This window comes from Fonsecaea pedrosoi (assembly GCF_000835455.1).
Source record: "Fonsecaea pedrosoi CBS 271.37 unplaced genomic scaffold supercont1.4, whole genome shotgun sequence".
Taxonomy (NCBI): Eukaryota; Fungi; Ascomycota; class Eurotiomycetes; order Chaetothyriales; family Herpotrichiellaceae; genus Fonsecaea; species Fonsecaea pedrosoi.
The window spans coordinates 1523967-1549477 of NW_013550612.1; the positions used below are offsets into that span (position 1 = coordinate 1523967).

At 52.0% G+C, this 25511-nt stretch overlaps 10 protein-coding genes across 10 annotated transcripts; 4 read left to right on the plus strand and 6 right to left on the minus strand.

Moving 5' to 3' along the window:
- Positions 1-686: 686 nt before the first annotated feature.
- Z517_06343 (uncharacterized protein) lies at positions 687-2607 on the minus strand (the record flags this gene model as incomplete). The annotated part of the gene is made up of 5 exons (XM_013428083.1): positions 687-1060; positions 1113-1825; positions 1885-2367; positions 2415-2492; positions 2549-2607. The coding sequence occupies 5 exons, from the start codon at positions 2605-2607 to the stop codon at positions 687-689; spliced, it is 1707 nt and encodes a 568-aa protein (XP_013283537.1).
- A 1501-nt stretch (positions 2608-4108) lies between these two features.
- Z517_06344 (phosphoribosylformylglycinamidine synthase) lies at positions 4109-8272 on the plus strand (the record flags this gene model as incomplete). Its single annotated transcript, XM_013428084.1, has 1 exon — positions 4109-8272. One exon carries the CDS (start codon positions 4109-4111, stop codon positions 8270-8272), a length of 4164 nt encoding a protein of 1387 aa, XP_013283538.1.
- An 808-nt stretch (positions 8273-9080) lies between these two features.
- On the minus strand, positions 9081-10223 carry Z517_06345 (uncharacterized protein; the record flags this gene model as incomplete). Its single annotated transcript, XM_013428085.1, has 3 exons — positions 9081-9516; positions 9567-9760; positions 9813-10223. 3 exons carry the CDS (start codon positions 10221-10223, stop codon positions 9081-9083), a joined length of 1041 nt encoding a protein of 346 aa, XP_013283539.1.
- A 1009-nt stretch (positions 10224-11232) lies between these two features.
- On the plus strand, positions 11233-11949 carry Z517_06346 (cytochrome c oxidase subunit 6, mitochondrial; the record flags this gene model as incomplete). The annotated part of the gene is made up of 4 exons (XM_013428086.1): positions 11233-11423; positions 11534-11579; positions 11634-11751; positions 11810-11949. The coding sequence occupies 4 exons, from the start codon at positions 11233-11235 to the stop codon at positions 11947-11949; spliced, it is 495 nt and encodes a 164-aa protein (XP_013283540.1).
- Positions 11950-13110: 1161 nt separating this feature from the next.
- Positions 13111-13812, minus strand: Z517_06347 (uncharacterized protein; the record flags this gene model as incomplete). Its single annotated transcript, XM_013428087.1, has 1 exon — positions 13111-13812. The coding sequence occupies one exon, from the start codon at positions 13810-13812 to the stop codon at positions 13111-13113; it is 702 nt and encodes a 233-aa protein (XP_013283541.1).
- A 644-nt stretch (positions 13813-14456) lies between these two features.
- Z517_06348 (uncharacterized protein) lies at positions 14457-16322 on the minus strand (the record flags this gene model as incomplete). The annotated part of the gene is made up of 3 exons (XM_013428088.1): positions 14457-15100; positions 15328-15864; positions 15947-16322. The coding sequence occupies 3 exons, from the start codon at positions 16320-16322 to the stop codon at positions 14457-14459; spliced, it is 1557 nt and encodes a 518-aa protein (XP_013283542.1).
- A 1214-nt stretch (positions 16323-17536) lies between these two features.
- On the minus strand, positions 17537-18850 carry Z517_06349 (uncharacterized protein; the record flags this gene model as incomplete). Its single annotated transcript, XM_013428089.1, has 3 exons — positions 17537-17693; positions 17752-18634; positions 18685-18850. 3 exons carry the CDS (start codon positions 18848-18850, stop codon positions 17537-17539), a joined length of 1206 nt encoding a protein of 401 aa, XP_013283543.1.
- A 351-nt stretch (positions 18851-19201) lies between these two features.
- On the plus strand, positions 19202-20256 carry Z517_06350 (uncharacterized protein; the record flags this gene model as incomplete). The annotated part of the gene is made up of 2 exons (XM_013428090.1): positions 19202-19506; positions 19557-20256. The coding sequence occupies 2 exons, from the start codon at positions 19202-19204 to the stop codon at positions 20254-20256; spliced, it is 1005 nt and encodes a 334-aa protein (XP_013283544.1).
- A 213-nt stretch (positions 20257-20469) lies between these two features.
- Z517_06351 (uncharacterized protein) lies at positions 20470-23181 on the minus strand (the record flags this gene model as incomplete). Its single annotated transcript, XM_013428091.1, has 1 exon — positions 20470-23181. The coding sequence occupies one exon, from the start codon at positions 23179-23181 to the stop codon at positions 20470-20472; it is 2712 nt and encodes a 903-aa protein (XP_013283545.1).
- A 282-nt stretch (positions 23182-23463) lies between these two features.
- Positions 23464-25491, plus strand: Z517_06352 (uncharacterized protein; the record flags this gene model as incomplete). The annotated part of the gene is made up of 1 exon (XM_013428092.1): positions 23464-25491. One exon carries the CDS (start codon positions 23464-23466, stop codon positions 25489-25491), a length of 2028 nt encoding a protein of 675 aa, XP_013283546.1.
- Positions 25492-25511: the final 20 nt, after the last annotated feature.

The following is a 25511-nucleotide window of genomic DNA, read 5'->3' on the forward strand; positions in this document are numbered from 1 at the left end:
TGGGGGGAATGATTGACGCCAAAAGGCCGTAAGGCATCGTGGGCAATGGACGGCGCGAGGCGAAGTCGGGGAGCCAGAACAAAGCCTTGGTTGATCCTGCCGGTTCTGGTTTTGGCTCGTAGGCTCACCTGGGCGTGCGCCACAGCGGCCACCAGCGGCCACACAGGGCAGATCGGGGCATACCGTACTTGCTAGGCTTGCTCCTTTCTCGCCTCATCCCACGCGACCCTGTCAGGTCCTATTGACGCAGCCTGATGACCCTCTCCTTTCATACTAGGAGCCTCTCCCTGCATCCACTTGGGTTTTGTTCATCTCGTCCTGCGTAATGTATCTCATCTTAGTCATCCTCCTCCATTCCGACTTCACACAGTTTCCGCTTATAACAATGGCAACGGCGTACAATGCGGGTGGCCGGGAAATTATTAATGCAGCATTCATTTCCAGCGCGATCCAGTGGACCGAGTACATAACCAGTACATGTCCATAACAGCTCGATATGATTTCTCCCAGCCTTCAGTGCAGAGTCCCAGACCCAAGCAGACGGCTTTTGAACACCCCAGATGCAGTGGCGTACGACCCCATTTCATTCATCCGCGACAGCGGTGGCGCGTTGCAGTTCTATATCTATACAGCCAGTAAGTGTAAGTTGAGAAAATAATGACACTTGAAATCCAAAGATTGTGACTTCAATCCTCGTCTTGGCCGATCTTCCCGTATTGTCCGCGGCCACCGCTGTCTTGTCGTGTCCTGGACACCATACGACCAATCCAACCACCCAAACCTTCTTGGTTGCTCTGGCTTCGACCTCGTGGCCGTCCGTTTGCGTCTAGTTGGATATCGGGGGGGTCTATGTCGAGACCAGGAATTGCAGCATCTGCGGAAAAGACACCAGGTGGAGGACCACCGTGTCTGATGTCGATAGAGGATGGGGATCCCACGCCCATCAGAGAACCGCGTTCTGCTTGGGTCGAGGGAGTCGGCATGGCCGTTGTGGCATCCCCAAACAATGCGTTCATGTCTTCAAGGCGAACATTGGCTGTTTCAGGGTACACAAAATAGACTGCGTTCGTGGTTAGGAACTACAACATACCTACTAGGACAGACAGACTCACCGAGAACGAAACTGAGTGCGCAGAAGAAGGCGTGGACGAGATATAACCTCCACTTGATTGATTTTTGCAGGATAGGTGTAAGTTCGCCCACCAAAAAGTTGAATGCCCAGTTGCTGGCCGTACTCAAGCTGGCGCCTTTTGCCCGGATGCTGAGTGGCAGAATTTCAGGAGGATATAGCCACGGTATAGGGCCCCAACTGGCTCCGAATGCTGCGTTGTAAATCATGACAAATATCACTACCAGTGTTGGGGTCCACCGTATGTCGATGAAGATGAAGTAGGAGATGAGCGACAACGAGATGATCATAGCCACCGCCCCAGACAAGAGGATAGGCCGTCGGCCCCATTTATCAACCAGATACCACGGTGGAATTGTTGATCCTAGGTAGGTGAACGCATTGATGCCAGTCATGAGGATGGCGTCTCGTCCCACCCAGCCTGCCGACTCAAAGACTAGGGGGGCGTAGTATGAGATCACATTGATCCCGTTCAATTGCGCAAATGCCTGGGCCGACATCGCAATAAAAACACGCTTATAATAGCGCTTAAACATGTCCGAGTATGATCGTTCTCCTTCTTGACGTTGCAACAGAACGTTCATTTTGATTTCGCGATATTCTTGTCGAGCCTTTGCGTTATGAATGTCGCCTTTGCCATAGAGATTGGCGATGACAATGATCCCCTCCTCGTCGTGGTCGTTGTCCAGTAGCCATCTGCAAGGAGAGACGTTAGCGAGCGTCAACCATGATGCCTCTTGTTCGGATTTACGTACCTGGGGGATTCGCAGATGATCAGGCTACCGAATCCGAGAAGTGCACCCATGACGCATTGCATCAATAAAGGTATCCTCCATGAGAGGTCGCTCTGGATAAAGCTGCAGAAGTAGTCGACCCAAACACTTGCCGCGTAACCCGTAATATTACCCGTGAACTCTATACAGGCCAACTTGCCTCTATTGTGTGGAGGACTGATCTCGGATTGATAAACAGGTACAATGGTCGAGAGTGCACCAACGCCGAAACCCGCGATAAGTCTCCCTACCATCATCATGGGCATGCCATTCGCGAAGGTTTGGAGCATTCCGCCGACAAAGAATATCATGGACCCATAAAGAATTGTCCTCCGACGACCAACGATGTCGCCAATGCGTCCAACGCACAGAGATGATATAAGAGCACCAACCTCGAGAATAGCCACCATAGTGCCAACCTCGGCTGGGCCAGGCTGATTGAATGCGTCTCTAAAAAAGGGACCACTTATCCCGGTCAGCAATTGTGGTTGGGACACTCCGAATGGACGTACGTGATAATGCCAGACATAACGCCTTGGTCGTAGCCAAAAAGAAATACACCCAGTGATACGAAAACGCTTGTGAAGTACCTGCATTCAGCTGTCAGCCACCTGTAGACGCTCCTGGGAGATGGGCTCGGCCATACAATAACGGCTTTCCCACGAGGCCCTTTGCTCGGGCGGTCTGGGTATCTGTGGGAGCCATGATGAGAGCTAATATTCTTTCTGCCTTGGAGATCTGCCTCGGTGGAGGCTCCGGTATTAAGATAGCCTCTTTATCTATAGCGAGAGGGGCGTGATCCCGCTCAAGGTGATCTTGTTCTCGAAATCCGACTCTCTTCTTCCGTCCTCCACCGTGACCACGACCCGAGTCTCTGAGCCTCTGGCCTTGCCGGGTCAGAGGATCTAGTTCGATCTGATAGGGGTCCTCGCTGTTGGTAAGCTGCTCTGCGAGATCTCCAGTGTCACTCCAAAGGGAGAAATCGTCCGAGTCAGACCCCGAGTACGATGGTCGCCGAATGCTTTCGTCTTTTTCGTTTCCTGTGGAAGTTCGCAATGTGGACGAGGGGTCTTCCAGGTCTGCTTTGGAGCGAGACGAATGCGATCGGTGGTGGAGGAAAGATTCGGTAGATGGGCGAGGAGAAGGAATGGTGTCGGCGGGAAAAGGGCAGTCTGAACGACTGGCCCCGACCTTTCAAAGGGGATATTGGTGGAGCTTGAGATACCTCGTGTCCAACTGAGAAAGACCTCGAGGTTTTTCGGTATGTGGGTCAGGTGCGCAGTCGAGAGACGGGTATGAATCGAGGTGTCGGGCTCAACGATCAGACGGCAAGCCGACAGACTCGGTCACTGGTCAACTAATGGCGATGATGACAGTGGCATTGAACCGGAGAACCGATCACGAGAAAAGCGGATCAGGAAACACTGTCCCATGTGAGGGCAGCCAACGGCGGGGATGACCTAAATGGACTTTGTCAAATGATGCAGTAGCTTTGGGAAATGATAGCGAAGGGAAAATCTCAAGTTGGCGGCCTACAAATTGGAGTAGTTGGGTGTGAGTGAGAAGGGTGGATGACGGATAATACCAGATTTGATCTGGCGACGTTGTTCGCAAGCCAGTATTGGACCAAGACTGACAAGCGAGGTATCACCACCGAGAAGGACCGCAGGAGAGGGGAGCATAAAGGGGGAGGCTGATTTCTGGGGAAGTTACCAGCCTCGAGGGAGTCCGATGAGCACCAGCTAGGGGTGCCACACTCCAGGAGAAACCCCCAGTGCCGCCCGAGCCGCGCTGCGTCTTAACCATAACCACCTACGTACTCCCTCCGCTGAGCCGGGACCCAACGTCGTTGACGCCAAGCCGCCGTGACCGCAGAGTTTTCAAACTTCCTCACAACCACACATCAGCCACAATGGATAATCACGAGTTGGACGAGAGCTATATGATCAGGCCGTGAACATGGAACCACCATGACGATTGTTTCGTGATTGTTCGATCTACCATTTGCTTTCGGCTGGCCTCGGATGACCGTCTGATCCTTCCCTCAACCAACCTGCATACAAGACTCGACATCTTGCTTCTATTGCTGGGATCATCGTATCCTCTTACATTTATCGGGCCTTAACTGTGGTATTGCGACCCTCCTTGTGACAGTGATCATGCTACATATTAGGATCGTCTAGCCTCTGAGTGTCACTTGTCAACCATGGATCATTCGCAGGTCTGTATCATCCCTGGAGCGTCAGCCTTTTCCGAATTTCGACGTCAGGCTCTAGCCGCCAACGTGGGAGCCCGTGACGTTCAAGGACAGTACATGCACTATGTGGAACTTGTGGAATCACTTGATTCTGAGAGCCATGCTCTACTGGAAAAATTGTTGACTCATGGCAACTATGTAGAAGCCCAAGAAAAGGAAGACGAACCGTCAACTGTTCTCTATGTCCTACCTCGACCAGGCACTATCTCTCCATGGAGTTCAAAGGCCACCAATATCGCTCATGTTTGCGGACTTCAAAAAGTAGTTCGTCGAATCGAACGAGGTGTCAGGATTACGGTATACCTTGAAAATGGACAGTCTCTGGGCCGATCAAGCCTTGACTTCCTGCATGACCGGATGACAGAGACCATTTCGGAAAACGAGCCAGATCTCAATCTCTTGTTCATGCACCATCAACCTGGGCTGTTGGGTACATACGACCTATACAGCGGTGGACGGAGTCCCTCAGAAATGCTTCAAGATTTGAATCGCAAGCTAGGACTTGCTCTTGACGCTTCAGAAATCCAGTATCTCGTCGAAGCCTACTCGAAAGACGGGCCCGTCCCGAGAAAGCCTACAGACGTTGAGCTCTTCATGTTTGCTCAGGTGAACTCGGAGCACTGCAGACACAAGATTTTCAATGCTAGCTGGACCATTGATGGGAAACCCAAGACTAACACGCTGTTTGGCATGATCAGAAACACGCACAAACACACTCCGGAAGGCACCATCAGTGCATACAGCGACAATGCAGCTGTGCTCAAAGGCAGCAATGGGAGTCAATGGGCGCCTGACGACCTCAACGGCCAATGGAAAGCGACGAAAGAACCGGTGGAGTTCCTCATCAAGGTCGAGACTCATAACCATCCTACCGCTGTTTCTCCCTTTCCGGGAGCGGCAACTGGTTCAGGGGGCGAGATCCGGGATGAAGGAGCAACAGGAAGAGGAGCAAAACCCAAAGCGGGTCTCGCGGGATTCTGTGTGTCTGATCTGCTGATACCGGATCACCGCCAACCGTGGGAACTCGACTATGGCAGACCCAGTCACATCGCTAGCAGTCTCGACATAATGCTCGAAGCACCCATTGGAAGTGCTGCCTTCAACAATGAATTCGGTCGACCATGCACTGCTGGGTATTTTAGGACGTTGCTGGTGGAAATGAGAACGGGCAAAGACTCCACAGAAATCAGAGGCTATCATAAGCCCATCATGATTGCAGGAGGCGTCGGGACTGTTCGACCTCAGCATGCTCTCAAGGACCCCGACATTGTCAAAGACGGAGCATTCCTGATTGTCATGGGCGGGCCAGCCATGCTCATCGGCCTGGGAGGAGGGGCCGCATCGAGTGTCAGCTCTGGAGAAGGGTCTGCCGAGCTGGATTTTGCTAGTGTTCAGCGAGGCAACCCCGAAATGCAGCGACGGGCGCAAGAAGTCATTAATGCATGTACCGCGCTCGGTTCACACAACCCTATACTCTTCATTCACGATGTCGGTGCCGGAGGTCTGTCCAATGCGTTACCAGAACTCGCCAAAGATTCTGGTCTCGGTGCAGAATTTGAGCTTCGAGACATCGACTGTGCAGACAAGAGTATGAGCCCTCTCCAGATATGGTGCAATGAAGCCCAAGAACGGTATGTTCTTGCGGTAGCACAGGAGGGTATGAACAAATTCAGGGCCATTGCGAAACGAGAACGGTGTGGGATCTCTGTTGTGGGAAGAGCCACGAGGCGGCAAGTGTTGAAGCTCACAGACCGCGATCACCCCGCAGATGGCCATGGCCAACAAGATCCTATCGACCTCCCAATGGAGGTTCTTTTCGGGAAACCGCCCAAGATGACCCGTGATGCCAGTTCACGCAAAGCCGAATTACCAGGCTTTGATACCAGCTTGAGCCTGTATGTCCCGCAGGCGTCAATGAACGGTTTGCTCCAGGAGGCAATTGATCGAGTGCTCCAAATGCCAGCTGTCGGATCCAAATCCTTCTTGATCACAATAGGAGACAGAACAGTTGGTGGGCTCATAACCAGAGATCAAATGGTCGGCCCCTGGCAAGTTCCTGTGGCAGATGTGTCTGTTACAGCGACATCACTTACCACCGGTATTAAGAGTGGAGAGGCAATGGCAATGGGCGAGAAACCAACCATTGCACTAATTTCACCAGCAGCATCTGCACGTATGGCAGTGGCTGAATCACTGATGAACTTGACTGCTGCAGATCTACCCGATCGCCTTCATCAGGTCAAGCTGTCCGCCAACTGGATGTCCGCGTCCACTCATCCGGGCGAAGGTGCAGGGATTTATGAAGCTGTGGAGGCATTGGGCATGGATTTGTGCCCCAAACTCGGCGTCTCAATTCCGGTTGGGAAAGATTCCATGTCCATGAAGATGAAATGGACAGATTCTCAAACCAAGGAGGCAAAGGAAGTCACAAGTCCCTTATCGGTTGTTATATCTGCCTTTGCCCCTGTTCTGGACATAAGGAAGACGTGGACGCCGCAGCTAAAAAGATACAACGAAGTGGGGGAAACGACTCTGTTTTTCGTGGATCTAGGTCTCGCACATCGCGCCTTGGGAGGGTCCGCTCTCACACAATCTTTCAAACAAACTGGCGATGAAGCGCCCGACATTCGCTCCGTCTCCTTGCTCAAAGACTTTTTCGACGCAACACAACAACTTCATGAACAAGGGCTTGTGCTGGCATATCACGACCGTTCTGACGGCGGCCTCTTCGTGACACTGGCAGAAATGTCATTTGCTGGTCGCTGCGGTATAGAAATCATGATCAACGACATATGTCCCACACCGAACACACCGGATGTGATATCTACATTATTCAACGAAGAATTGGGGGCGGTGTTCCAGGTCCGTAAATCTGACGAGAATCACTTCAAGGCCTGTTTCGCAACGTGTGGTCCTCCTCCCGGCCTTATCCACAAGATCGGTCGTGTTTCCACAAAGTCGTCCTCTCAGAATATGGCGATCTATCACGGTGGGAAACTGATCTACCGTGCAACTCGTGGAGAGCTGCAACAAAAATGGTCAAACACGTCGTATTGGCTCCAACGACTTCGGGACAATCCTTCATGTGCGGACTCGGAATATAAGGCGATCCTCGATGATGCTGAACCAGGGTTGAGCTATAATCTTAGCTTCGACCCCAAGGAGAATATCAACACATACAAAGCGTCGTTACTCAATTACGTGCGTCCCACCGCTCGACCACGAGTTGCCATTTTGCGAGATCAGGGCACCAACGGCCACGCGGAAATGGCATTCGCTTTCGAAGCCGCCGGATTTACTGCGATAGACGTCCACATGTCCGACATTCTGGACCCCAAACCACACCAGTCACATCTTGGTATCGACCATGATCTCTCTTCCTTCGTGGGTCTTGCTCTCTGCGGCGGTTTCAGCTTTGGCGACTGCCTTGGTGCAGGCCAGGGTTGGGCGAAATCCATCCTCTTCCACCCCACAACACGCCAGAAATTCCAGACCTTCTTCGAAAGGAAGGACACGTTCGCGCTCGGCGTCTGCAACGGATGTCAGGTCCTCTCCAAACTCAAAGAGTTGATTCCCGGCGCAGACAAATGGCCTTCCTTTGAGCGAAACGAATCCGAACAGTACGAGGCCCGAGTCTGCATGGTCAAAGTGTCGGACCCCCCGGCGGAATCCGGCATGGCTCCCAGCGTCTTCTTCCACGGCATGAGCGGGTCTTCATTCCCCATCGCCGTCGCACACGGTGAAGGGCGCGCGTCGTTCACCACCGATCTCCCATCGCCGCACACGGGCGACAAGACCTGGGACGCCTCTCTCGCTCACGACTTCGCGTACGCCAACCTCGCACCCATCCGGTACGTCGACAACAAATCCCTGCAGCCCACGACGGCTTACCCAGCTAACCCGAACGGGAGTCCCGCGGGCATTGCTGGCGTGCGGAGCCAGGATGGACGTGTCCTGGCGCTGATGCCTCATCCCGAACGTACCATCTTGGCCGGCGTGGGCAGCTACATCCCCGACCACGCCCTCAAAGGAGAGAAGGACGCATGGGGCGACTGGGGCGAGTACGGGCCGTGGTTGAGATTATTCCAGAGTGCGAGGAGATGGGTTGGATAGATAGGAGGCCTCTGACACAATGCCAGGATTGAGGATCGTGTCTGAATTTCACGCTTCATTCCTTGTTGTACATTGGCGTTGGCGTGCTCACGGGAAAAGGGGTAATTGACTGAGATAAATGCACCTCTCTGCTATGCATGGCTCAATTGAAGCCTGATCTCCGCCGCTTGTGAAACAATAGACATCCTCAGATATATGGATAGACACATAAATTGAGACTTCTACATGCTCGCGTTTCAAAGCAAGACTGTTCCGAGACAGCTAGAGTGAGGGCTGCAGCACGTCAATCTCAAGTTTTCAAATTTTTATTCCCTTCTTGCAAACTATATCAAGTTCTACTAACGAGCCCTTTTGTCGTCCGCATTAGAATTCGTGCATTAATAGCGAGTACCAGCTAATTACACAGTGCAAAAAGAAAAAAAGAGAAACGGTGGTCCTACCCTTCTGGCATCCACCAAGTCTTGAACAGGAAAATCCCGAGACCCCTTCTCTCCGTCATCAACGAGGCAGCAAACAGCAAACTTTTGTACACTCTCCTCTGCCAGGTTTCCAGCAGATCCCCTCGATCTGCTCGGCTCCGAGTCGGCCCTGGCATATCCCCCGACTAGACTCGAGTCATGCTTGACGTCAATATGTAATAGGCGGCCACCCCTTTGCCGCCAGGTTCAGTTGTCCAATAAGAAAAAAACCAGCTGTTGGCTGATTTCCTGCAACTCAATTGAATTTTTTCGTTGTCTTCTCTCGGACACTGCTCCTACATTAGACATTGAAGGTCTATCCTTCGAAAAGGATTGTACGCTTCGCCTGTCTAAGCCTTTCGCGATCGGGTGGTTGGACCATTCGATCGGCCGGTGGTGATGGCACCATTGCTCTTCTTCTCATCTCCAAGCGCCGATGGAACCTTGTGTGGGTCAGGAAGGGGAAGATCCCTCATAGCGATCAAAGCTTCTCTGCCAGTGTTCCTTCTCGGTCGTCCTTGAATGGCTTGCTTTCGGTAGGTTGCGAAGTAGAATGAGATGAAGAGCAACAAGTAAGAGCTCAGAATGACAAGGCCGGCAATGGCTGCAAATTCCTCGCCTGCGCAGGTGCCTGCATTCGGCAGCCAGGAGAAGTAGGAGTTGGCGAAGTAGGTGTACGACGCGAAGTAAACAAAACCAAGATCAATGACGAATTGGATGATTTGCATGATGGTGATGTACTTTTTCCACCAGATTCTGATACCGCGAGCTGATTGGAAATAGTACCTAGAAAATTGTCAGCCGCGTACACAATTTTGCGCGCAAATTTCCCTTACCAGTACATGACCACGTGCACCATCAAGTTCAGCGTAATAGGGACCCATGACACCGCAGTATGCCCAATAAGCTGAGTGTAGCAGAGAAGCGCAGTCGCACCGTGGTGATAGGTGTGGAGGAAGGTCAGAGGCTTCTTCTTGAGGACCAAAAACAACGTGTCAATGAGTTCGAGATATTTGGTGAGGTAGTTCAACTGCGTAAATTAGAAAGTGTCGCCAGCTTAATAGTCAGACAGGCAGACTCACATAGTAGAGTACAACCAATTCTTGCGTCCAACCTCCATTGTAGCTGCAAATGGCGTGGAATACACCACCCCGCACAAGAGTAGGGAGCAGCTGTTCAACGAACAGCACCAACAGACAACCGCTGATGATGGTGAGGTAGAGGTTATGGACCATGAAAGCACCGTTGAGCGTGAATGGCTGGCGGTGCTTCATCAATTCTCTTCCGCCAAAAATAATAACATAGTACGAGATCAAGGCGACCACAGTCTCTGGCAATGTTGACATGGGTGTCTTGCCGGATTCAAATTTGAAGTCCATGGGCGAATAGCCAAGGACTGCGGAATAGGCCTTGTCGAAGATAGGCCATAGCTCGATGCCGAAGGGGCGATCGAGCGTAGGAAGGGGAATAGACTTGAGAATATCGTCCGACATGTTGAAAGAATTCGTCGATTTCGCAGTCGCAGGTGAGGGACGGACCGAGAGGGCGTAAACGCGGGCGCCGAATCGAGAGGGAAGGAGTGACTCAAAACAATCAACTAAAGAGGGTGTGAAGGAGAAGAAAAAGACAAAAAGCAGAGGCGAACGCGAAGAGAGATGAAGTAGTGGTCAATCGGAAGGAGGTGGAAGGGAGTGAGATATATTTTTTCAAGCCGGCAGCGCGGACAGTGGCGGCGGTTGCAATGGGAAAATTGCAGGACGAAGAAGAGGGATGAGTGAAAATGGAAATGTCCCAACAGAGAGTGCCCAATGGTGCCAATGGTGCCAATGGGTGCCAGAAGGAAGCCAACTATGGGATAATCAAAAAATCAGGGGAAACTCGTTTGTTGAGATGCGCGCAGCCTCTGTCGTAATAGCCAAGGCCCGCTGCAGCCGCACCTTCCCATTGGTTGTGTACCTGGTTTCAATTTCCGCCGAGGGAGAAACTTGTGCGATTGTCGCGCGTCTGCCGTGTTAGAAACGGGAGCCGCGGAAAAGACCTGATTGGAGGAAAAATTGATACCGTGTCCCTTTACCCGTCTATGCGCCAAACTCGGGAGAGAGAAGAAGTAAAGGGTATGAGCACGGGAGAGGGTGGATGCAGTGGACTTAATATCATTGCCAGCTACCATACGTATCAATTGAGGCAACTGGCGAATATAGATGGTCCTTTTGGGAGTGGTAGAGGCATCACAACCAATCAGATACCTGTGATTTACAATACAGCCCTTGTCAGTCACATTACAGCCCAAATACCACGCACAAATACGTGTCCGACTTGGCTGACGTTCGTCATTTCAACCACTCAGGAGCTCTCCGATTATCCTGCCTGGGCAAGCAAATCTCAGGTGACTGAAGAACCTCAATCGACATCCGCCCAGACCTTGAACACAACATCTGGTCCACCTTCTCTCACTCTACCACTCTACGCAACCGCCCTGTGCTCTACTTTGCCCACTGCACAATGGCATCTCTCGCCATGTTTCGTCTCACAGCTCGTCCCGCCACTTCCGCCTTCCTCAGACCCTGCACCCGGTCATTCAAGAGAGCTCCAGCTGTCACTCAATCGTTTTCCGCAAGGTCCCCATTCAGCTCTTCGGCCATCCAGAGAAGCGCCGGCCACGAAGACGAAACGTTCGAAGAATTCTCTGCGAGGTACGGTCCCGATGGAGCTTGGTCTGGGGTACACTGGTCGTCGAAGCACTATTTGGTGCTGCTGCAAAACACATTGGCTATAAGAGCTTGGCTGACGAGTTCTGTTACAGATATGAGAAGGAATTTGATGCTGTGCAGGATGTCTTTGAGCTTCAGGTAAGAATGGCAAGCTCTGAATTATATATTGTTTGGTCTAATCTAGATAAACAGCGAAACCTCAACAATGCCTTTGCCTACGATCTCGTCCCTTCTCCCGGGGTTGTGACAGCTGCTTTGAAAGCTGCCAGACGTGTCAACGATTTCCCTACTGCTGTGAGAATATTTGAAGGTCCGTTGCGGAGAATTTCTTTCGAGAAGGCAGTCGGGTCTAATATTCGCAATAACAGGCATCAAAGCAAAGGTCGAGAACATTCAACAATATCAGGAATACCTAGAGGAACTGAAACCTCTGCGCGAAGAGCTCGGAATTAACCTGAAAGAAGACCTCTACCCCGAAAACAGTGACAGCCCATACCACAACCCATAGGCGATGTTGTGAAAGATGGAGAGAAAAGGGGAAGAGCTGGTCATAAAGCTTGTGCATTGGTGGTTGGGAAAATGGAATAGGAGAGTCGCAGGGTGTGTTTCGGACCAGAGGAAGCCAGAATGAGGGGACTCGCACCTGTATCCCTTCATTAGCTTCGCGCGCAACATCTTCAGAGACTACCTACGATGTAGTAAAACTTGTACAGTTTCAAAGACGATCATGTCCGGGTTGAGAGACTCATTATGTCTTTTTCGCTTTTACTTTTCTCAAGTTCGAAATTGGTTTCTACAACAGAAGAGGAGGTTGCCCGAGTTTCTACGCCAATGGAACATCACCGTCATTGAGCAAGGGGCCTCGTTTCCTTTGGTTGAAGCTACTAACGACAGCACCTAGAGCCATTTCCGTCGGTTTGAGATTTTTGAGATACCCTCGTTCCCCAGTTAGAGTAGATTCAACAACAAAACTTCCACTGACACCCGCCGCCAGCTTCCAGACTGGTTCCTCTGCCCCCCCCCCTCTTTCGATCACCAAGAAAGCCACAACGACGCTGACAGATAATCCCTCAACGTTGACGACTTGTCCAGCTCAACACGGACTCTGGCTAATACGGAGGAAAGAAAACTGTAATTCCACGGTGGCGACAGTCTCAAAAATGGTGATATTGATATCTATCAGGATCTATTCGGCGACGCACACCCATGCCACCATGCGGCTGAGGTGCAAGGTTCAAGGTCGAGGGTCGAAGGGTGTAACCTGGAACCCGATAAAATCGAACCTCCTCATTACAAGAACTCGTGGATACTATGTATTTCACCTGCGCCACCCTGAGTGCTAAACGAGGTAATGTTGCGGTATCACGCCAGCGCCAATGCGCGCACCACACGAGTTTTGAGAATGGCGATCCGTCGTCTGTCTGTCTATCTATCTGTTCGAGCCTTTTCTTTCATGGACCACTACGGGGAGGATCTTATTCTCACACAATACCCCCGCCCTTGATCGTCCCCCCTTGAGCTTCTGTCACGACATTAGACAATATCGTTTATTCTTCGGGTTTCTCACCTTTTATTCGTGAATGTCGGGTGATCGCTAGGAGGCTGGAAGATGTTTGAAGTCCATGAAGCGACTCTCCACCCCTTCAAGTAATGGTCTGGCCACGGGGTGCTAACAAGCAAGGCCAAGGATTTTCGAAAATTGTTCTTCATCAGTCATAGTGGCAGCTTGTTTTGCCAGTGCGTCAGCTGTGGTGTTCCATTCTCTTGGAATTTTCCAGAAGAGAACTTGTAATCCTGAGTCGCTAACGTGCTGTAGTTCTGCCAGGTACAACTCCCAAAGATCTCGGTTCTTGACTGGTTCACCCCTCGATGTCCTCCACCCGTTATTCTGCCAGGAATGAATTCTCTGCGTAGCGCAGTCAACCACGTATGAAGAGTCGGTCGCAATGACAAGTCTTTGGATGCCCTCGCCAACCCAGGCACGAAACTGGAGAATTGCAATAGTGGCTCGTAGCTCGGCACGGTTGCTTGTTTGCGGCTCACGCGTCCCTTGTGGGCCATTGAGCTCTAGTCTGAACAACGTATGCCCGGCGGGAGAGTTCGTGGTACTAGGGTGGAAGACGAACGCACAGCCAGCCCTTGCTTGGTCGGTGCCATTCCCAAGGCAAGCGCCGTCAGCAAAAATAAGGCACTCGCGGTTATTTGTGCGGCGAAGCCAGCGGAGCGACGGTATGGTAGCAGCGAACGGATACCCCGGTGTGAAGAGGGAGTCGGGGGTCTCAAGCTCATTTGGAGGATGAAACCGTGTGCCGTTGGAACCTATTTCAATAGAGGGAAATCGATAATCAAAGGACTGGAAACCTAGTGTCATTGTGTTTCCGAACAGATACCGATACCGCTAGAACACACGTCCAACCGTGAGTGACCCGGCCTACGGAAATCTGAGGGAGAGCGCGACGTTTGTTGAAGCGTGACGGAACAGATGAAGAATGGTATATATCAGACTTCTTATCGTCCGCCAAAAGTAATAGCGGCGTGCGGACTAGGACCATGCCCAAAACGGCTGGCCCACCTTGCCGCCTAAACCATAGATCGAGCAACAATTTTAGATACACGGCGAGACAGTACTGAGTACGAGGTACGTACCTCGTACATCAGTATGCGCAGGCGCGGCTGGCGAGTACTGTACCTCGTACGCTACTTGTACAAGCGACAATGAGGCATGTAGGCTTATTCCCATTATTAGGATCGCAACATTTGCAGTGAATGTCATAGTTCTTGTGGACCTTGTTGTCGTGACTGTTCGGATCAATCACTGTTTAAAATATGTGTTTTGGGGTTTTCAGACTCATTGAATCCCTCAAAGTGGCACACAACAGTCACGTCTCCAGTGTGACCGGTGACGATGACTTGCCTTTACCCTCTCCATCTTCACCTGTTCCCTCCTGAGAACTCTTGAATGCTCCGTGGTCAAGTTCATTCTTACAAATGACCATCTCCTCACACCCCTGCCTTTTAAACCACGTATCTAAACTGCTTGTCATCGCCAAACTCACCGGGCTCCTCGAGGTGCACGGTCTCCCTGTCGCGGCCGTACTTCTTGTCCCGCTTCCGGTTGGCTTGGATCAGCAGTCCCATCTGCATCACGCTGGTGACCACCACGATCAGGCACGCACCACACGAGATCCACATGCCCTTGCGGTAATAAGGGGCGTCGCTCTTTGGGAAGATGTTAGTGCCCAATACGGGACCACACTGACCACCCGTCGCCAGGATAGCTAACGCTACAGCGCGCTTACTGTCCGTGGCATGGGTGTTGCCAACCCATGTCAACGTCATTGCCACCGAGACAAAGATGAGGACAGCCAGGAAAAGACCGAAATACCTCGGTGCCACCCCGGAGGTAGTGCCCAGAATGATGTACCCGATCGCAGCAATCAATGCAGGGATGGCGACGAAAATGCCACGCATGTTAAGGCGGTCAGAGATAAAGGCTGTGCCGCAAATTGCGAGGAAGCAGAATACATATGGTGGAGCCGAGAGGCCGTTGGATTGGATGGTGGAGAAGGCACCCATTTCGCTGATGATAGTTGGGACGAAGAGCGGTAGAGAGGCGAAACAGACATTGCAGCCGAAGTACATCAGAGGAGGAAGGTAGGCTGTGAGTAAGTATGTCAGTCTTGGCCCTTTTTCTTCCCGAAATCATGCTCTGCAAAATGAAGGACCGTGTTTTGTTTAATCGGGCAACACCATGAGAACCAGGGAGAGGGGGGGCGAGGCTGCATGTCTCTTGTGTAGCTTCCCAGAGAGTGGAGGGATGAACATGTGTAGGGACATCAAATACTCTTGGTGGGCAACAGAAACCTCACGAAAGGAGAAAACTCACATCGATAATCCATCAACCCGCCCAATACCTGTTTCCACTGCAGACCTTTCTTCCCTGTCCTGTCTCCAGGTTGTCTCAAGGATAAATCTATTGCAATCGCCTTGTCTCTCTCCGACAGGAACTTGCAGTGGGCGGGCGAGTCTGGAAGCCAGAACCACGCCACGATTGCCAGTAGACATGTAGGAGCACCCTCAACAATGAACAGGATGCGCCAGGGCCCGATGGATGCCTTGGCTTGAGAAATGCCGTACGCGAGTGCACTTCCGTAGGCGTTGGCGGCGGCAGAGCCACTCAAGAAGATTCCGGTTCGCAGACCGAGCTTTTCGCGCGGGTAAAAAAAGGAGAGATATAACGGGACGCCAGGGCCATAGGCAGCTTCAAAGATGGCGAGAATGACTCGACAAACCATCACACCAGCCCAGGATGAACACGCTGCTTGCATAGTGGAAACCACCCCCCACCCGAAAACGACGAAGGCGACCCAGGCATGAGGTGGAAAGGCTTTCCAGCCCATTTGCGTCCATTGTGAGAGGATATCTGTGTAATACCATGTTAGTCAATGGCTTCAAGTGGTTGTCGTTGTGGTTGCCCAAACGCAAGAAGAAGCGGGAAAACTCACAGCTGATGTAAAATGCAGTTCCCAACCAGTCATACCGCTTCCCACTGAGGTCAATGTCGTCCTCCATTCCAGAAATTCTGGCATTACCCAGATTGGAGCGGTCCAGGACGGACAGGGAGTACAGGACAAAAATCAGTGGCATCAGATGCCAGTCCAGCTTGCGGATGACAGCATTTTCCTCTTCCTTGGTATAGCGAGGGGCGGCAGAAGGGTCATAGTGGGCATTGATCTCGTTGTGCTTGTCAGAGGAGATCTCTTCAGCGGTGGTGACGGTGGGCTTCTCATCGCTGGTTGATGTTTTGGAGGAGGCTGAGTGTACAGCGTCCGGAGGAGTGACACCTGCGATAGGCTTCTCGGTGATCTCTTTGGAATCCATGCTTGCAAGGCTGGGACGGAGCCCTAAAGGTATTATTGCACAGCAGTTCAAAACTCAGCAGGGAGATCGGAGAGGAAGAGGAGCTGGGAAGTAAAAGCCAGCGGGTTCACATCGGGGGGACCCTGCCCTTTTTATTGGGATGTCTCGACGCTACCCTGACCCAGGCGCATGGTAGTTGATCTGCCAGATGAATTGGGTCCCTGGATGCATTACGGCAGTGATCAACGGTGTGAGCGAGCACGAGCTTTTCGCACTCGTGGCAGCTGATGTTCCCCGCAAAAAACGAGGTCGCAGTGGAATTTTGGACATGATCGCTTCCGTCGTCACTGGAGTAGGAGCCGGTATGGAGCACCGTTGTACACCGTTCGGGAGCAGCTGTGAGAGTTATCGGTGGCCAGGGACAGGGATAGATGTGGTCTGTGACGAGGTGCATGATGGCCACAAATGTGACTGCCGAACCGGACCTTGAGCGGTGATCAGTGCATATTTGACGGAATAGCGGGACTTCCGTCGGCAGATACAACCACCACGGCGCAAGTATTGGAGAAGGCGAGAGTCTGTGAAGCCCTCTTTCATATCATACCCCGTATTCTTTCTGGTCCTCGACGCCACCCTGGGGAAGAGAGGGAGAGATTGGTGAGGAGGAAGAAGGTGTGTGGATGCTAGGGATTGGGGAGACTCTTCCCCACGGAGTCTTCCCGTACATGGCCGCACCGACATTGACTGTATTGGGTGCTTCGTGGCGTTCTAGGCACTGCCAAGCTCGCCCGGCGCTCAAGTAAGCACCCCCAATCGCCCTTGGTGGCACCTAGAGAAAAGCCCGAGTCGGACGCCCCCCCTCCAAGCTTCAACGCCACGGTTCTTGACTATTCCCATCCCAATGCTTATCTCCGCCACAATAACTTCAAGGCCACCACCGCCGGTGCGGAGGTTAGGGTCCTCCGTCCGCACGTTTATGCACAGCTCTCAAGGACAGGAACGATGTGACAAGCGAAGGATCTCACCATGCATGCAAAAATGGTTGGGGAATCTAGACCAGCTAATACGTTCTTCCAGGGTACAGTACATGTTGCAGATCACCAGACCTAATATGCCTAGTACAAAAAGTGAAACCCAGGCCTCGGCACGTCTACAGCAATGGTGTCCCATATACAAATAGGTGTGGAATGCCCCAGTTATCTGGTTGCGTGATCCAAGATGACCCGACCTCTTGTTCACCCCATACCAACATATTTGAACCATAGCGGCCGACAGTCTTCTCGTTGCAGCCAAGGTTCCCCGCCGTAAAACTGGCCGGGTGTGCACCCACTGCACTTAGGTGAGTTGGGGCAATTGTAGAATGGGACATGGTTGTATCCGATATCCTTGAACCTGTTGTCTGTCAGTCTCCATTTCAGGTCCCGTCTCGTGAAAGTTGGATCTGCCTTACCAGTGGATCTTGCTGGCGTCCTCGAAAAGGCCCAGCGCAATGCTGTGGACAGGTGCATCGCCCCATCTTTCATAAAAGAACCCACCCGTCCGGTCCAGGTGAGTGAAATAGTCTTCGTAGATTTGACTCCTCCAGAACGACAGGTCGGCGATTTCGAAATTGGACCAGAAGTGGCAGGTACTGTACCCATGTGCCTTGATGTTATTTTCTGGTCTGCGAGTGTTGTCCACCAGCCACGCCATGGCGTTGTTCTTGTGGAGATACTCTGGGTGGGCAGCCAGGAACTTGATGGTCTCTGGCCATAAGGATGGGATAGATTCCGGCGAGTCGAACAGATTGATATTAAACCCATAGGTCTTATTATGGTCCTGCATATAGCGGAAGACATCGTAGTCGACCTGGCAGAAGAACTTGACTTTTGGCTCCACGCGCCAATAGTATTGGGTATGTTCGAGGGCTGGATGGCGGTAGAACATGCCGCTGTTCCATCGACACATCTTGTGATATGAGATCATTCCGGCATACTGGACGTCGTTCTCTTTCAGAATCTCGGCCGATTCTTCATAAAGTTCCTGGCTGACCCAGGAAGGCATTTCCCAGTGCTCTTTCGGAATGACATGGTAGGCACACTTGGCCTTTGTGACAGCCTGTGTGGCTTCTTTGAATTCTTCGGTAAAAGGGACATCGTTGAAGAATGTCCACGGATAGTTGAACTTGGAGTTCCATGTCTCTTCGAGCTGCCTCATGGTCGGGAGAAGTTCATTGAGTTCTTCATTGCGGACGAGAGATAGGAGTGTGGCATTGATGCGCGCTGAGTTGAGGCTGTCGGGGGTATAGTCGTGTTCGGTGTGTCGCCATAGTGGTTCGGGAGGCTCGCCGATTGCTGAGATGGATGTTAGCGTCGTCGCATTGATTCCGAGAGAGAATACACACGCTCTAGCAGAGGATCCTGCTCCCAGTTCTCGATCTTTTCGCCATTGCCAACCACGGTACCGGGTGGTTGAATAGTTTGGACCGGGCGCAGGTACTGATAAATGACGAAGAAGACCAGAACCACGGACAGCGCCCCTAGGAACCGCACGGGCTTTGCGACGGCCATGTTGAACAAAGGCTGTTAGCCATCAGCCATGATACAGAACTTGTCTATGTACCGGACAAGCTGGAGAATGGCAGATAACAATCCTAAGGGGAGAAAAAGAAACAAATGTGATGGATGGGATGGATCGAATCGAATCTTTGAGTTGGCCTGTTTGCGCGGCCAGGTGGATCCACATCTACGCGAGGCTTTTACCCCGGCCTTGCCGCAGGCACAATGTCACCACTGAATTCAGGCACGGCGAGACGGCAGGGAAAAAAGATCCCCGCCAACGGCCAGAAAATTTCCCATTTCCAAAGCGCTACAGTCAAGACAGAACACCAGCATAGCTTTCCCTTTGCACAACGGCGCACCATGGAGATCCTTCGTGAGCCACCCAAGGCCTCATCATTCGTGCCTCTCATAGAGCACCAGTCTGCGACGCCCGCTTCTTTCTACAATGGGCCGCCCGTCCTACACTACTACAGCGACCGCAGCAAACTTATCGTCCTAGAACATGAAGCCCGCTCCGTCCCAGCATTCGCGCCTCTGCTGCAACACTTAGGCTCCCAAGAGCAACCTCAGCAAACAGGAGCCAATGGCGCCGAGTCAAATGGGGATTCTGAAGCGAGGGGAAAGCAAAAAGTCGTCGAGAATGTGGATGTTTGGGTGACTTCAGAGTGAGTTGGACAATTGAGATACTTGTACAACATCAAACTGACGTTGACAGTAAACTTTTCCTCTACTCCAACGATGCAAATGCAGGCCTCTCCATCCCATATCCCTCCATTTCCCTCCACGCAATCCAATCTCTGCCGCAACCCTCGCCCAGCGAACAGCAAGGTCTCTACATGCAGGTAGTTTCGTTCCCCTCGTCAGAGATGGCTGCGCAAGACGAAGACGCAGAGCCCGACTCTATATCTGTCACGGTGATCCCGACCGCCTCTGCTCCACCACAAGTCGCCTCAACAGGCTCAGGGACGGCCGAGGATGGTCTTGAGGGAGAAGACAAGCCTGAACAGACGCCTGTTGTGGCCATGTTCAACGCCCTCTCCACTTGCTCTAATCTGCATCCCGACCCTGTGGAAGACGAGGAAGAGGGTGATGAAGGTGGAAGCCGTTTGTTTCGCGCGGGGCTGGCTTTCCCAGGCAGTACAGACGGCGGATTGCCACCAGCGATGCCGGGAAGCGGGGGGTGGATCACGGCAGAGAACATGCACGAATACTTCGACGAAGAGGGCAACTGGATTGGCGGTGACGATCAAGAGGAGGCAGACGAGGAACGCGGTGACCAAGACGGACCAGGGGCCGACGAACCTTTGGGCCCTGGAGCTGGTACTGTTCGGCCGAGGCAAGACACCGAGCAAGGCAATGGTGATGCATCCGGCGCAAAAGATGCAGAAGAAACGAAGTGGCGGAGAACATCATGAAACCCATTTCCGGCTGTGGCCGCTAAGGGGAATGAGGGATGGACAATGAGCAAGAATTCGTATGGATACGAAGCGGTTGTAAGAATAAGGGCAAGAAAAGGGGAAAAAGTAATATGAAGAGCAGTCCTGGATAGCAGAGCCGATGAAATACCCCTAGGGCTTCTGTAGTTGCTCGACGGTTCAAATTCGACCAATTTCGAAAATGAAGCCCGTTCAAAAACCGAACCTTCTGCTAACAGGAAAGACCCCTTCCAACGAGTCGGCTAACAATTCCAAGTTCTCGCCCACTTCCCATCCCTGCTGGACGTGTTCGTATCTGTGTGCCTGTGTTGAAGTCGACGTCGAACTCCTAGCCACAGCTCTCAAGCCCGCGATCAAGAATTTGACCTGTTTCTTGAACGCTTCCCTCACCTTGATGATCTCTTGGATGAGAGAAGTGTCTTGTTCAAGGACGAACGTCGAGTAGCCCTCTCCCATGCTAGCATCGTCGTCGTCCGAAGAGGAATACTCCTCGTCATGTCTCTTTGCTCGACGTCTTCTCTGACTGCGCGCAGAGATAAAGCTGCTCGCCTCGAAATCCCCATGCACGTCTCCGGAAGCCGGTCGCACCTCAGTATTGGTTGACGGTGTGGTCACAAGATCCGTGAATCGTATGCATAGGTCGAGGATTATAACAAGCGCATCACGTAGAGGTTTGATTCGTTTGCTGCTCAGGCATGCATGTTCCAAAGCGGTAATATAGTGGGTGTGTATCGCTATCATATCGTCAAGACTCCTGGTCGAGGAGCAATACAGGCGTTCGCGCATGATCATGGTAAAAGGCAGGACTGTGCAGCTTGTAAGATGGCTATAGAGGGTAGTAGTAAAATGAGACAGTTGCCAGCACACCAGTCGCGCAAGCCTGTGTTCGCTGAGGTCCTCAAAGGGCAAAGGCATGTGTTGAACGTGAAAGTACGCTCGACTCTCAAGCAAGGATTTGGCGCGTCGGACTTGATTTAACATCAGAGCCACACGTTGATAGGAGACTGTGGAAGTCTGGGGGATGATATTAGCAATTGGCCAGCTGACGTGATATGAAACGGACACAGCAGCTAGGATCTTGACAGAGCGGCGTCGATTTTCCATGCTTCGAGAAGAGGTGTATTCCGCCTGGACTGTGATTGCATCGACGTCGACACATTCAGAGGACTGAAATGCTTCCGCCAGGAGATCTGAGAGAAGAAAGCGGTCGTTCCACATTTCTAAGCAACGATCTATCTGGTCGAACATCTTGCTTTCAATGCCATCAAGGAGCACACCGTCTTTCGCAAGATAGAGATAGTCAAGTGCGTCGAGAAATCTGGTTAGGCCACAGCTGGTCTCTAGGCTGTTCCTGAGAGCGGTGGTGAAAGTGTCGAGTAGGGCACTGAGATGACGCCTGAGGATCATTTCGAACGTTGCCGAAAAGGGCAATGGTGATCTTGTTACCAGATGTGCTGTCTCCATTGCCGCAGCCGCGATTCCGAATGGACCGTTGCCGTTGTTTGGGGCGGTTCGTCCAAGATGATCTAGGAAGGCAGCAGTTTTGCCGATTGTGAAGATCTTTTCAGCAAACTTCTGCAGGAATATTGGGATCAACTGGTCTTCCGTGACAGCCAGGGTGAACCAATCGTGCCACAAGGTGCTCGGCATTCGCGGTTTCCTGTTGTTCTCGGAGACAAAGAATGGGTTTGTGGGCTCGATCTCGCCGGTGAGCAGCCATAAATCGATAGGTTTCGAGTAGAGCGTGAGGGAAGACAGGAAAAGATGGAGGTAAGTCTCCACTTCGACAGCGTTCGAGCAGCTGTGTGCTGTGTCCAAATGACTATAGATGGTGTTGAGTGCGGCTATCTGGTCATTCGAAGTGAAATAAGGCACAATGGTGCTCACAGCCTTCAACGATTGACTTGTCTCCTCGACTTTCTGAAAGGTCTGAAGCAGGGTGATCACACCTGCTGGCGAAGATTGGTGTAGGATGGCACCTTGTTCCTTGGATATGGCAAATTCGAAAGTGGTCATGATCCTGCTGATTGCGCTCTGGATGAATTGCATGACGACAGAATCCTGCGGTATGCGCAGCCATTGGCGAACAAAATCAATGTTGGAGCCGAGCCGAGCTGCCTCCTCCAGCAAGGACCTCGAAGTTGTCCTTCCCAGATGAGCCAAACAGTATCGTGCATTGGGCCGAACACCGTGATCGGTAATAGTGAAAAGGGAGGTCGGGATTCCTGTGAGCATAAAAAGAACTTCCCGCACAGCTTGGGTCTCTGTCACTGTCACAACAGGTCCAGATCTGCGCCAAAATTGTGCAGCTTCGAATTTCGCTGGCTCTTGGGCCACAGACGTTTCCAACACTCTCTCTCCAATCGTGTAGTCCGTGGCCTCGTGCTTGGACTTGACTGACGAAGCTGGTGAGCTCGGAAGGGGAGCATCATCCTCATCAGAGCTGGAATCAGAATACTTCGGGACCCTCCATATCTCATCCCGGCGATCGATCGGATCTTCCGCGTCAATCTCCTCCCACGTCAATGGGAGAGGGATCTCTGAACGAGGCCTCAACTTCTCAAGGTTCTCGACCCGACTATGGTGGACAGGGTCGTGAGAAAGATGGAGCAGAAAATCTAGAACATCGGGCAACCACTTTTTGTCATTGTGATCTTTCTTCAGCTCCTCACGTCGTGCGAAAAGCTCTGCAGCCACATCATCGAGGTTGTAGACTTGGAGCTTTTCTTCTAATCCGGTAAGCTTCTCATCGACTGCAAATTGATTCGTCCGGCCATAGTTGTGGTGCTTGATGGTGCGGATGAAATCGTCTTTGTATCTCTGTACATCATTTGTTGCGGATGGTAGCGGGAAGGAGAACAAAAGCTCTTCCATCCAGGTGTTTATGGTGGTCGTAGAAGCCATGTTAGCTCCCTTGGTGTATGCAGATGGGTTAGCATCATATGCTTGACATCAACAAGACAGGATTGCGGGCTGGTAGCGAGGATCGAGAGTGTTTAAAGAGTGACACGGTAAGAAATCAACGAAGCGCGTCTTGGGCGGTCGTTTCGTGGATTGTATATACGGCAAAACTTCGGGCCGCACGTCGCAGTTTGGAGACGCAGCTGCTAATATGTTTGCGATTTCAATTGAACTTACATCATTCCATGCTCAGAGACAAAGATTGCTCAAATAACTGAGCACACCATGAAAGGACCCCGTGGGGTCTATGCTGGTCAGCAGATTGAGGCCTTCCTGGACAACTTTTTCTTCTGCCCGTCTTGTACAACCTGGCGGACAACCAGGCCTTCACGATGGACAACTCCCTCAGCTGGTACCGGAAGCAGAAACAGCAGGCGTCGGCATGCTTCAACGTCCACCACCACTACCATGGTCTCTACTACTGCTGTGAACGCGACAAAGCCCGTCCCCGCGCGGTATAAACCTCTCTACGAGTCCCTCCTCAATGTACGAAAAAAAGCATCCGCCCACATCAACCTCAGTCGACTACAGCTTGCCCTTCAAGGACTCGAGTCCGAAACTCCAGTGACCAGGGTGGCTATTTTTGGACTGAACGTACAAGATTCCGCAAGCAAGGTGGTCAGATTACTGCTTGCGGACGCATTGGAAGACGAAGCGAGCTGGGAGAGGGAGTTGATCAAAAGTACCAATAACACAGACTTCAGTCGAGGCGTGTTGATACGTTATGGACGAGCACCGAATCCAAGTCTTCCTCGGCCGAAGATGAGCATTCCAGTACTGCACGTCCCATCGAACGTACTCGAGAGAAACAATATGGAGATACTGTTGTCAAGCATCAGTGGACCCCGCAATGGTGAGCTGTTGCAAGGAGCGCAAACAGTCACCTCAGATGCATTCCTGTCACCTTCAATTGGAACTCCCACCTCCGCGACTGGAAGACAGACGACTATCAGCCAACCAGTACATAGCTCTCTGCTGGTTACGAAAGACCTGGATGGGCTCATGTTGGCGGCAGAGTTATTGGCGTCGACCAATTTCACAGCTCGGGAAGACCGAGAATCTGTGAGTTTGGTAGTTGACCTGAAAGGATTCCAAGCAAAAAGCCAATCCCAGGTCTTGGTCGTGGACGCAGCAAAAGCAGAGGATGGCCTGGCAGCAATCCGAAGATCTGTAGGGGAAGCTACAGAATACGAACACAAATGGGTCGACTCAGGCATGCCCACATTGTCCAACTGGCTTTCACTGACTTCAGCTGCAAGATCCGAAAGACCCATTCCGGCACCTGTGAAGGCCTTGATTTCTTCTCTACTGACAACTGCCATGACCAACTTGCAAGTTCAAGCTTCATTAGAAGCTCAATCGAACGCAGCTCGGCGATTGAGCCCAGCAACAAAAGCTAAACTCGAGGAAGCCATCGAGGGATTTTCTCGTAACGCCCACCAGGAGCTCCAATCTGGGCTCGCATCAGCTTGGAGTTCCCACAACTGGCGCAAGTTGGCTTGGTACAAGCTGTTCTGGCGTGTGGATGATGTTGGTCTGATCATCACTGACCTTGTCTCAAATGCCTGGCTTCCTCGCACTGAGCGCGCAGTCTATGAACTATCTGGTAGGCTGTCTCAGGCGGGTATCTCGCCAACAGACGCCTTGCCTCCACTGCCACAGGAAGAAAAATCGACAATGGAGGCGGACCAAAATAAACAGACAGAGCCCAACCCCGTACTGCAGGCGCAAGCTAGCATTGCGACTGACCCTCCCTTGCGGACAGTCCTGACAAATCCCAGGGGAACCGCTGAAGTCGAGATGGTCCCTGTCCCCCAACCTATACCTTTGTCTTCATCGATCTCCAGTACCCGTTCTGAGCAAATGCAACGGGCAATTGCGGATCTCACCAGCACCGCTCAACAGATTGTGCTCAAAACCCTTTCAATCACAGGTCTGACCGGCGGGCTCTCGGTTCTGACCTACCTTTCCATCACACCTGGCAGCATGTACGAAGCTGGTACGATAGCAGCGCTAGGTACTGCTTACGCGTTGTGGCGTATGCAAGGAGACTGGTTCAAGGCTACGAAGGCACTGGAGCATAACTTGTACGACGAGGGCAGGACTGTTATTCAGAGGACTGTGGGCAGGATGGAGGAGCTGGTTGATGCTGCCAGTCGAGTCGTGGAGGATGAGGTCGAACTGCAGAGTCGGAAAGAGGTTGAAGATGCTGTGACGAGAGCCAAGGAAGAATTAGATCGACTTGAAAAATGATCGGTCAAGTTGCAACTGGC